Here is a 12,904-nt window from a genome sequence, read left to right as displayed (position 1 = left end):
TACATTTTTTTTCTTGCTCAGTATAGTGATGTAAAGAGATTATGGTGAAATAAGTTAAAATAGACATCGGGGGGAGGGACTGAAGAGACACTTGCAAGGGGAAAAGTGTGTTTTTCAGGTGAGACTCAAAACAGTATCCGTTTATTCTAGTTGGCAGGAGCTGCAGAGGAGAAGACTCTCTTCCACCAAGAGCATGAGACTAGAGCGAGGCAGGGGAGACAGGTGCTGGATGTGTGGAGGCAGTGAACAGGAGAGTAGAGAGGAAGTTAAAAGAGACTTTTAAAAACAATGAGGGGAGTTTTGATCTGAATCTGAAAAGGAGTGGCAAGTGCATTGAAGGTGTTAAAGGTGGGACAATCTATTCAGATGTCTGGCATGCATAAGAGGGCAGGTATCGTGCATATTGAAGACAGGAAAATTAGGTTTGGGGAGGCCATAGAAGGAGTGATTTGAAATATAGCCTTCTTCTGTAATTGAGAATGCTATTTTGTATACAGTTCTTGTGTGTGATTCTGACATGTGAAAGCTGCCTTCTTTTCTCATCCCGTGATTATGGGGTTTCTCTTCTTTTGGCTCTTGTTCTTTTGTATTGGGCCTCTAATCTGTTTTGAGCAGTCTGTAAAGATGAAACTCTTTTTAGACAAACTAGGAGCTTTAAGTGCTCGTGGAATGACTATATACCAGTAATACTAGATTCACTGAAAGTGCTAAACCTGTCAGATTTCTAGGACCCTATTTAACTAGATCATTAGCAGATCATTTGGCTATGTCACCATAATTGAAAAGAGCAGGTGTGTAGTGGTATTTTTTGGTTTATCTATGTAAAGTTGATGAAACATTTTGTATAGTGACAGTCTGTCGGCCAAATATCTTGTCACACGTCACAATACTTAAATCCCTTTTTTATCTCAAAGGTTTCAGGGCTCAATTGCAAACTTACATTTTGAATACTTGCTGCTTATGTCTGGAATATTTGGATTGCATTTCTGGAATATTTGTCAAGATTTTATCAGTGTTTACTCCAATTTGAGTACCTAGTGAATTGTAAAACTGGCTTCTCTGAAAGCTTGAAGAATTTTATTTAGCTTATGCTGTTTAATAGTAAAATGAAAACTAACCCTTCACCTATATGTTTGTGTGCCATGTTAAATCCCATTCATGTACATACTTCTTTTTATCTGGCTTTTACTTTTTAAAACATTTTTACGAAAATTGTTTTAGGACTTTTCTGTGGTAAATTAAACTAAATTTCTTGTTTTCATGAGCTGTCTGGCAATATGGTGTTGGACCACAAAGTGTGTTCCCTTTTATGAAGCATTCCCATAAAGGAGCAAGAATATGCTTTCTATCAAGGTGTTATGTAAAGCCTACTTAGAAGAGAATTAAATTCTGTTGAGTTTTATATCTTAGATCTATATAAAAGGTAACTACATCAGAGAGTGTTTTTAACTAATATATGTTTTTCTTGTGTCAGATCTAGAGATGATAGTTAAGGAGAAGCTAAAACAAAGACCCATGCTTCTCAAATAGTTCACATTGTGAGAGTACTCCTATGGATAAAAGATATTTGAGCTAATCTGGTTCAGGGGGTCTTCCTTTTTTGTTAATGTCATAGGTTTTAACAGCTGATTCATAAAAGCTCTTTTCCCCAGGTAGAGTGAAGCAATTCTAACTACAATTGAAATAATTTTTCAGTGATCCTACAAATGGAGGTAGCGTTCTAGGTCAAAAATGGCCCCAGATTTTTGGGGGCCTCAGTTGTGAAACCTGGAGCCTGATTTTCATAGGTGCTTAGCACCTGCTGCTTCCATTGACTTCAACTGAAGTTGTGGGTGCTAGTGCATCTGAAACTCGGGCCCAGTGTTTCTCAAATTGAGCATTACAAAAATAAATAAAAAATCTAGTAACAGCTTTTCAAATTTTTGACCATAGTGTTTAGGTGACTAGTCAAAGCTCATGCATTTAGAGTCAAAGCCAAGAAGTCAACTCCTGACACTCCTAGACTTTTCTTCGAACCGCTAAACCACATCAAATTATTTGGCATGAATATTCAATTTTGTTGATGATAATTTACTTCTTATTTGTCATGTTTCCAGAGAATTAAAATGAGCAAGCAAATAATGGGTGCCTTGCCTGCTGTCAAACATGCAGTTGCAATGCCATCCTAAATGTTTTCTTTTAGGGGACCAAATTCAGTTAAAAAATTACATCAGGCTCCCGTGGCTTTGGGTGGGATTTTGCACTGCAATTTGTTTTGTTGAGTTGTACCCTTAGAAAAAATGTTTCAGGACACTTTTGAGAAATACTCAAAATACTCCTGAGGTCTCTTCCAACCCTAATCTTCTTCAAGGTGATTCAAGGTGTGGGATTGTGTTAAACGGTATTAAAGCAAAGATCGTTGGTTGCTGTTCACTAGAAATATAAAATCAAACTATTGACTTAAAAAAGCCAAAGTTTAAGTTAAATGTTTTCTGTTCAGACTTGTGTCTTCAATTATAACATGATACCCAACTTGTTTCAGAAAGGTTGTGAAATGACACCTACATATCTATGTAACTTTGCATTTTTCCAGGTACAAGATATCTCCTTCAGCCATGACTGTCGTTGGGTGGTGGTCAGCACTCTTCGTGGCACTTCCCACGTCTTCCCCATCAATCCTTATGGTGGTCAGCCCTGTGTCCGCACTCACATGTCGCCCCGGGTGGTAAACCGCATGAGCCGTTTCCAGAAGAGTGCAGGGTTGGAGGAGATTGAGCAGGAGCTGACATCTAAACAAGGAGGCCGCTGTAGCCCTGTCCCAGGCTTGTCGAGCAGCCCATCTGGCTCACCTCTTCATGGTAAATCTCATTTTTCTTCTATGTTGTCTGGCACACCTATTCTGTCAAGTCACTGCGTTGCTTTTGTAGTATCCCATGTTCAGTAGTTGGCAGTATCTGAAAAAAGAAAATATTGATTTCACTGTGGATTCCAGTAACATTGGATTCAAATAATCTGTATTTCCCAATACAGATGATGCTATTAAAAATGCCACTGTGCCTTGTATTAAACTGCTGCAAATACAGTACCTGAAATCTATATTAAAGTATAAATTTACAGGGTACCTAGATATTAAGGGGATAGGTCCCCTATAAATACTCAAGACAGAGTTTATTACTTAGAACCTACTTAAATAAACTATGTGGAAATCCACATTTTAATAGTCTCCATTGTAAATTAAAAGGTTTAGGGGCTTTAACGTTTCAGATTTTGTTTCACAGCTATCACAAAGTCAAACTAATCTGATTATCTAAAAATCTCATTGCTCATCAGCCTGGATGGTCATGGAGCACATCTGGACATCCAGAAGATAAATATGTATTGTTTGTGGGGAAAACATGAAAGCCAGGTGCAATGAACTTGACAGGACAGTGTTGTGTTTTTTTTTCCCCCCTTAGTTTTTTTTTCTTTTAACAGTGTGGTTGATAAATTTACAAAAAAGAAAATCCTTCAAGAATTGCCTTTCCACAGCCACTCTGATGATGTGTTGCTCTTAGAGGCCATGAACAATATAGAAACCATATAGAAAGCAGAGTCCACCCCCAGGGAAATCAAAACTTTTGGGGTGTAATTATAATAGTATCCTCAGTCCTAGTTACCCTCAGTTTCTTCCTTTCTGCCCTAGGCTGTGAATTTTGGAACCATCTGTTCATTTTTGCCCTTCTCTTTGATGGTGTAATTTGTTGGTGTGCTGATTGTTGTTTGGATTTAGAATGATTGCTGTTTATTCCTGCTGGTCCCTTGTAAATAGTGAGGGTCACAGGTAATTTTCATTTAACCAGCCCAATATCAATCTAATTTTAAAAACAAGGGCCTGTTTGGGGCTTCCTGTAGCTCCCCTCCCCTAATAGGAATAAGTCCCCTCTGCTGATGTGTAAGAGGAAACCTAGGTCTCTCTTATGGTGTCAGCAAGAGCAAGAGGTTAGAAAGGCTAGGGGATCCCTTCAGCCAGTCTGAGGGTGTTCAAAGGGCCGGACAGATCATAAACACTAGTGGAAGGGTACAGTACAGGCACTTGTGAAATCCTCACCCTTCCTGCCTTCATGGTTGCCCTCTGTGCCATCAGGATAGTTTTTGTGGGATTCTTGACACACACAGACCTTTTCAGTGCCTGTTGTTTTTAGGGGAATGAGCACTCCTTCACAGGCTAAAAGTTGAGTTTTTTTCCCTTTTGGGGCTTCTCCAATGTGGCGGGATTTATGGATTAAAAACCTTGCCTCTATGAATAGCATTTCCTTTATTGCTATTACAGGATCACCTATCATGATCCTGACGTCCTGGAATAGTCAAGAGGTGGCCAGAAATATCTGTACCTTCTTATTCCTCCTAGATATATTTATACATTCACAGTTATAGCCTATTCCTCTCATTACCACACAGCAGTTCAGTGTGACATGCTTGAAGCAGACACCAGATTGCTGTAAATAATTATTGTAACACATCCAGTCATTTTTAACAATTGACATCGTATAGAGAACAGGAAGGAACTCTCAACTTCTGTACCTTTCATCCATCCGAGTCTGTTTTTTGTCAAGAGAAATTACAGTAAGTTGCGTCTTTACCGGTTTGAAGTTTTAAATAGATTTAGCATTTGATATTCAAAAAGAAACTAAGAGGTTTCATTTGGCTTTGATTAGTATGCCCAGAGACTTCTGTAATGGGCAGATTTTCTGAACTGGAGAAAAAGCTAACACATTCACACCACAGCGTGGTGGTATTTCCAAAGAAACAGAGGCCAGGTGTTTCAAAAGTGACTTGTGAGTTTCGGTGCTTCTATTTGTGAGTGTTTGTTTCGAGACATCTTTAATAGGGCCTGATTTTCAGGGTTTATGTGTTTGAAAATCAGGCCCTTTTCAGGCATCTTCAGTTGGGTACTCAAAATTGAGGCACTCAGAAAACACTACTTGCTTCTGAAGATCTTGGCCAAGATGTTTAAGTAAATATATCCATCAGTCTCTTAACAGTTCTTAGAAGCCTCAAATTATGGATTCACTGAAATTATACACAAACCCTCATATACCTGATTTGAAAATGTTCTGTGAAAATTATAAACAGTTGTATTGAATAATTACTTTAAAAAAATAAAAGGAGTCTCTTAACTTAGATGAGTGCTGAGTTGGTGAGATGTTTTCCAGAAAAGTGGAAGAGAAGCCTTTTTCGTAACAACAGTCTGGGTGTCACTGCAGTCAAAGTTATGGCAAGGCGAGTCAGTTGGCAAAAGATTAGCAACTTGTATTGCCACATGGAGGTCCCAGTGCAGCCTTTTATTCCTGAAGCTTAGGTAGGGATGGGGAATGTTGGGAGACAGGGATTGAAAGAAGGAGGGTGAATGAGGAATTGGGGCTAGTATATCATTAGCCCCTTTTCGTAGTTTGAGGAAAGAGGTATGACAATCTGGAGAGAATTGGCCCTGTGAACACTGGTTCTCCACTTGTGAGGTAACTCCGTTCCCTTCATGTGTCAGTATAATAATGCCTGCATCTGTAATTTTCACTCCGTGCATCTGAAGAAGTGGGTTTTTTACCCACGAAAGCTTATGCCCAAATAAATCTGTTAGTCTTTAAGGTGCCACCGGACTCCTTGTTGTTAATCTGGAGAGAGACTCTCTTGACTAAGTATGTACTTTATTTTGGGATCTGTCTAAGGAAGGAACCAGGGATACTGTTTAATGCTGAAAGGTTGGTGGTTTGCTGTACTGAATTGGAATAGTGTGTGTCACTGGCGAGATGTGGGTAGGCATGTGGAAAGAACACTGCAGCCTTTTACAAGAAAGCAAAAGCCTTTAAAAATTCTTATGCCCTCTTGCTTCTCCACCTGCCACCCTCCATGACACCAGCTGCTTATGTTCACCTAATGCAATTAGCATGGGAGTATATAGTAACTGTGTAGTGTTAGGATGCGGTGTTTTTCTTTTTTTAAAAAGTGAGATGGCTTGGCCACTGCTTAAATTTCTGAGCCTTACCTTGTTCTGCATCAAAATTAGATACAACATTTCAGAGCAGAAACAAATGTACATACGTTTTTTTTTAAATCAAGTCCTAGAAATTAAGATAAAATCAGTTTAGTTCTAAATAGGGTGACCAGATGTCCCAATTTTATAGGGACAGTCCCTATTTTTGGAGCTTTTTCTTACATAGGCACCTATTACCTCCTACCCCCTGTCCCAATTTTTCACACTTGCTATCTGGTCACCCTAGTTCTAAATTATAGGAATTGGGAAACCATTGTGTTATTTTAGATGTTTTTGTTGTGCCTATTTACAGTTTGAAAAGTACTTAGGTGTGGAACTGAAAGGATACAGATGGTTGATCTGGATTATGTGCCTTTTAAAGACTTTTATCATATACTTGAAAAACATAATTAACTGAAGTTCACAATGGACTTTCATTGCAAGGATTTGGTCCACATGTGTAGAAGCTGGATTAACAGAAAACTGTGATGACTATTTTAATCCACAAACTAAGAAGGATTTAGGATCGTAACAGCTCCTTGGTATAATATACTGTTAAATAGACAGATATTATGCACTGTTTTCATTTGAAGGAGTTAGTGTTGTCTCGTGGAGCGTGTGAGGTCTAGTGGTTAGAGCAGAAGAGTGGCCTTTGGGTTCTATACCTTGCTCTATCGCTAATTGGCTGTGTGACCCTGAGGAAGTTACTTAGCTGTATGTAAATTTTCCCCCATCTGTAAAATGAGAATAATAATCTGTTTTAAGGGTGTAGGGTTTAATTAATGTTTGTAAATTGCTTTGAGATCCTCTGCTGAAAGATGCTATTTAAGTTCAAAATATCATATATAATTTAATTCTGTGCTTCTGCAAAAGATGCAGTATGGAAAGTAAGTATGCAATTCAGAGTTAGTTAAAAACCACAGTAAATTATAAATTAGAACTCTCTTCTTCTTTTATATTAGTTATATACTGGGTGAAGAACTTGTATATGTTGAGCATTTTGCATAGCTGCTTATGTACAGATGTCACAGTAAGTGTTGTTTTACTTATTGTTTATGAAATGAAAGAAGGACAAACAGATTTTAATACAGTATCCTTGTCAGTTGGCTTTTCTTGATTGTGCAATCGTGACATCATGATTTTAATGAAGGATCACATGCAATTTAGAAATATTTGAATAAGCTTTAAGATGTAGAAACTTGCATAGCACTTCAGTACATTTGTAGACCATTGCTGTTAATCCTTCTATTAATACTTCTTTCATATTAAAATGGTATTGATATAATCCTACCCCGGAAGAATGGATTTTAGTGACCAAAAAGCCTGCATATTACCTTTTGATTGGACTAACAAAAGAATTATATTCCATTCACATTAACTTGAGCTTGCTTTTTATGGCTATAAATATTTTCTGAGCACAATCCTGGTAATTTTTTTCCAGCTAGCTTTTTACTACTAGTGTCTCAAAAAAACAAAACAAAAAAAAAAAAAAAAAAAACCAACTTGTGTTATGTATAGTAGAGAAACAATCTATTTACGGTTTATTCAGGACGATTTACAAATTGTTTACCCACACAATGTAAACCTTTATCAGGGTGGGATTCATCTCTAAATGAATCATGTTTTGGCTTTACTCTTGTTTGCCTCTGCTCCTTTTTAGCAGAATGAAGTAAAGGAAACTGTTTACTAAGAGTTGATAAAGAGATATTTCCTTTGCACCTTTTATAGCCAACACAGATTTTGTTTAGGTTATTTTATCTGTTAATCCACCCATGGTGTATTTTTGTCATTCAGTTGGGTTGCCAGATAGTGTTGTCAGTGGTACCAGAGTTAAGTTAGTGTCCTTTTATGGGCTTTTACTATTATAGGACTATTGTGACATCAGTGGACTGAAAGAGCAGAATTGGGTCTTGCATGGCTGTTTCCCATGTGTGACGTGGGAATGGTAACACTCACCTGTCTCACAGGCACACTGTGTGGGTTACCTCGTTAAATAGTTAAGGGCAAACTCTGCCCTTGATTACACATGTGCAGCTCCTGTTAGCTCCAGTGGCAGCTGCGTGTACATGCCCAAGGGTAGCATTTAGCCCTAAAGTGTTAATGCTTCACTTTGAAAATGGAAAGCCCTATGCAGCTGCTCAATGTTTTTATCATCCAGTGTAAAAATTACAATATAGTATATACTTTATTTTGTTCACCCCATTGACACTAAGTTAAAGGTCTTGTTTAACCTACTCATGGCTGCTTCTTTTTGTTGATCAGCGATTTTCCTGAGTGAGACCACATCACAAGTGTAAACCTAAACTAACCACACATTTGAACCTTATACTGTGCAGTTCCACCTACTTAGAAACATCAATAATAATGTGATGATTCTTGAGCTTGTTTTCTCTGTATCATTTAATTGTGTATTGAAGTTTTTCATTTGGATTTTGTAGTTTTTGCCAAAAAAATCAATCATACACAGATTGGTTCTGTTTTAAATTTTACGCCTCAGCTGAAATACAGTACATAAATTTAGAACTGAGGAAAACAAAGTCTTATACATACATGGATTTGACTGTTTAGAAACATTCTACATTGTACAGAATAATCCACTTTCCATTGTAAAGTCTTTTTTCTTTTTATTTATTTTTTAAGACAGTAGGTCTTCTCACACATCCTTGTCTCGTCTTTCATTTGTAGTGGTTGCTCTATCATTAAAGGCAAAATCCAACAGTCTGATAAACATACACATCTCAGATGCTTTAAATACTTCCATGTCACTTTTCACTATTTCCCAGAGTGAAACTCCTTTTTATTAGAAGAATTCTTATGGGAAAGCAGAGTTGAAAGGAGTGACATCATCAAGCCTTCCTGAAAAACAGATTGGTTTCCTTTAAGTAACACTCACTTGAGAAACCACCTATTTAGAGAGAGGCAGACAAAAATAGTTTGAAAGAAAATTAGCTGTAGAATAACTTAAAGCACTGGAGGGCAATTCCCTTCGAAGTTTAACTTAATCGCCAGCACTATAAACATGAATCAAAAGCAGCCTATTTGAAATGTCTCTTGTAGGCTTTTATTTTGCCTTCTTGTAAATTATAGCCTTTATCTGGTACAAATAGTTTTTGTAAATTCACAGATACACTAAAGAACGCCATAGTGTGGGCCTGACTCTTTATCTATTTGAAATGCCTATTCATTTGATGAATGCAAACAAGTCACTTTAGATCTGTATTGTAATAAAATATGATTTATTTAAATATGATTTCAGATAATTTATTTTCTAAATTTGTCCACGAATCCTAATTTGTTTCTTCTTCACACAACCATTCTTTACATTGGGTGGCAGAAAGAAAGGCCTTCTCCTTTGAACTGAAATGGTTAATTGGACACCCTCTAGAGGGCGATGTTTTCTCAACTTTATCAGTGCAATGAATCCAGCTTCTCAGTGTATTCTGTTGATTTAGGTTGATGTTGTATGAATGCCATAGGAATATTCTGATTTATCATCCTGTTTACCTTGCCTGTCTATGAGTTGGAAACTTAGTTACATCCATTTGTTGATGTCTGAAAAGTTTTAACAGAAATTATTTTACATGTGCCTTAGGAAGAATTGGCATCAGATTATAGTTCATTGTTTTATGTTGGCAAACACTCCAGGTGAACTACTTTTTAAAATAATATGCTTTTGGTTATCTTCTATCTTTAGTACTATGCATGCCAAATGTCAGAAAAGCGGGCCTTCTTTCTTTTCCTATTAATGCAAAGGGGATTTATGTTGCAGTTGATGAGTGTTACCCAAGTAAATCCTTTGTGTACGAGTTGGAGAATGGACTACTTAAAATGTATCATGATTCGGTTCTTTACAAGTCTTCCGGTTCTGAGTGTGTTTGTAGAGGTAGGAAGATTTCTCTCCCCCCACTCCGCCCCCACCATATTCTGGCAGTCTTGGATCACCTTGTAGTAATTACCACACTGACAGCTGGTGTAGGCCACTACGTTCTGGAAAACTCCAGGTGTTACGCTGGATCTCTTGGCCAGGAACTTTGTACAGAAAGTACACAATACCCATCAGTTACAGTATGACAGTGGATTACAAATTTAGAGTAGATGAGAGAATAGACTAGGACATACGTGAACGGTTGTTAACTGTAAGCACAAATTTGGGTACTGGGCAGCTGCTTTACTGGTTGTAAATATGCTGTATTATAATAACGGATAATGAATCAGTGAAGTGGATAAGGTTGGTAGTATCTGCTGGGTCGTTGCTGCAATGGACGCAAAAGCTCCATTACATCAGCTAGAGGAAGTGGAGGATTGACAAGAGACCAAAATTTAGCACAGCAGAAGGTCAGGTAGGGATGTAGGCTGAGAAAATTATATCATTGGGGGGCATGGTCATGAGGTGTTTTAGAGGGGGGCTTTTGTAGTGGGTATGGACATGGATGGGGGAACAAGTGCAGGTTTCAGAAACCGGGCAAACGTCTCATTTACATGTACATGTGAAAAACGCACATGGTAGCATTCTGAACAGACTGGAGTTTGGATGAGAACTGTTTCAGGAGGGAATTGTCGTTACTGAGGCAGGAAGTGACAAATGGATGACTGAGCGATTTAGCAGCGGAAGGGTCAAGGCAATGGGTGATGCAAACTATGTTTTGGACATTTTTATAGGTGGACTTGCAGAGGAGTAATGGCACAGCAGAGCGAGATGTCAGTGACAGAACTGAGAGGTGGGAGAAAGGCTAGAGTTGAGAATGGCACTACAGTTATGAGGGAAATTTTCTTGCAAAGGTGGATGGTCTCGGTCTTGGTGACATCAAAATAAAGAACATTTCTATACGGTCAGGTGTTGATTTGTCAGAGGCAGGCGAAGAGGGAGTTGAGTAAAATGGAGTTCTGCTCTGAAAAGTGACCCAGTAAAATGGCACGGTGAGGTTCTTTGTTTATTATTTCTGTTTTCCCCCTCAATTATTTCCTATCAAATGTGCACAATTCACAAATAAAAAGATGTTTTTCCCATGAACTGAGCTGTGAAAGTCAAGTTTGATTGTTTTCTTCTTGTACATCACCAGTAATAAGCTTATCCTGCTGATTAAGCCCTCAGCGACACCCATTATCATCTGATTGTCTCTGATGGGGTTGCACATTTCTTACGGATTGAAAGTTGGTGAACTATTATATTTGTGATGTACAAGAAGTAATAGAAGCCACAGCTTTATAGGCTCTGCAGGAGTAAAAAGTAGTGAAAATCTGTTGTTGTTACTATGGACACTTGAGGTGACTACACAAAGGGAGAGAGCTGTTGCATAATGACTGATTACTTTTTCGTGTAGCTGCTTTTCAGAGCGGAACTGCATTTTAAAAGAGAGAGTTGTGTGTCATCAGAATAAAAGCAATCGCCAAGTTTAAACTTTGAAATAATGTGCTTGGGTGAAAAGAAGTAGCGGGTGAAGGGCAGAGTACGGTGCCATAAGGGGCTTTATAGAACAGTAGGTTAGTGTCAGAAGCACAGTTTACCACCAGACGTAAAGAAACAGGGATAAGAGTGAAACCAGGTGAGAAGAAGAGCAGGACAGCATGTTCTCAAGGATAATGTGGCTGATAATCTCAAATATTGCTTGGAAGTCGAGGAAAATGAGTAGTTTGAGAGAGCTGTGATCAGTACAATTAAGGAGTTCATTAACCACCTTCAGAAGGATGCTTTCATTGCTGAGAAAGATATAAAAGCTGGCATGAGGCAATGATGCAGCAGGTGCCCAGGAGATGAGAAGGCTGTTGCCATAATTTTGTAGAGAATGGGGTAAGTCAGGTGTGAAAGGATATGCGGCACAGGTACAGTTGTTGAAGGTGGTGTTTTGATAGCTGAGTTTTGATGAGGTAGGATGAGAGATTCTTGTTATATAGCTGTTTGTTGATGATGGCAGCTAGAGTGGGTGAGTTGTGGTGAGAAGGGAATAGATGGTATGAGGTTTGGGAGATACCCTTCTCTGTTGGAACCCAGAGGAGGGCACTGGTGCAAACACTTCCTGCTTTCCCCAGTGGTGTATTCCTCAGGGAAACAGCACCTACCACTGTTGCAGGGGCATGAAATATATAGCCCTTCAGCCTGCAGGGTTGCAGCAAACTCTGTGTGTTTGTTTATAATCAATGATTGATTATGCAGTAAATGGGTGCTGATCTTGTCGTGAATATTTTATTCTTAAGTATTTAAATCAACTATGCCTTTTTTGGAGCCTAAAAATGCAAACATTTTAGGGAAGAACTGAAGTGTTAAGACTGGAAATAAAATATACTTGTGTCTTTTAAAAGGTTTATCTTCACTCTTCTTAAATGTGCTGATTTGGCTTATTCTATTTGCTTAGTCTTTGTGGGCTGTTAAAATCAGTTGCTTTTTTCCCATCTGAAGGAAATGCATCTTTGACACTTCTCATGACCTGAGTCATGATGCTGTCACAGAGCCAGAAAACATCCTTAGCAGTCATGGGTAAAAAAGCAGAGCTGATGGGGTGGGGGGGGGAGAAGGGGGAGGAGAGAGAGAGAGATTCCTATGTTTTTCCCCCCAGTTTTAATATTCTGTGGGTTTTAGACAAGTCACTTTTGTTATAATTTTCCATGGATGATATTCTCAGGTTCTCATATGCAATGGTTATCAGAGCACATTGTTTTATAACTTAGAAGAAGTAAAGTGTGTGCAACCTGGGTCAGATATCTGCCTAGAACTACTCTAAACATAATAATGTTTGTGCTAATTGCTGCAGACATAGCAGGGGCCGGGGGGGGGGGAGGAGGAGGGACATGGACATTAGTACAAGGAAAAAGTGACAAAAAAGCAGCCACAACTTTATTAACATACATAAATTGGCTTGGCAGAATTTTATGTTTTTTTATAATTTTGACATAATATCAATGCTTATTATCAAACATATTTTA

At 38.3% G+C, this 12,904-nt stretch overlaps 1 protein-coding gene across 8 annotated transcripts in view; it reads left to right on the top strand.

Annotated features, from left to right (window-relative positions):
* Window positions 1–12,904, top strand: part of BCAS3 (BCAS3 microtubule associated cell migration factor) — a 488,663-nt gene that overhangs the window by 163,652 nt on the left and 312,107 nt on the right. For all 8 annotated transcript variants that reach the window (XM_034752349.1, XM_034752354.1, XM_034752352.1 and 5 more), the window contains exon 15: window positions 2,573–2,837. In XM_034752349.1, coding sequence (XP_034608240.1) covers window positions 2,573–2,837 — 265 coding nt within the window. The remainder of the gene's footprint in view (window positions 1–2,572; window positions 2,838–12,904) is intronic.

The sequence above is a fragment of the Trachemys scripta genome, chromosome 18, assembly GCF_013100865.1.
Source record: "Trachemys scripta elegans isolate TJP31775 chromosome 18, CAS_Tse_1.0, whole genome shotgun sequence".
NCBI classification, from domain to species: domain Eukaryota; kingdom Metazoa; phylum Chordata; order Testudines; family Emydidae; genus Trachemys; species Trachemys scripta.
This window is presented reverse-complemented; position numbering and strand designations above follow the sequence as displayed.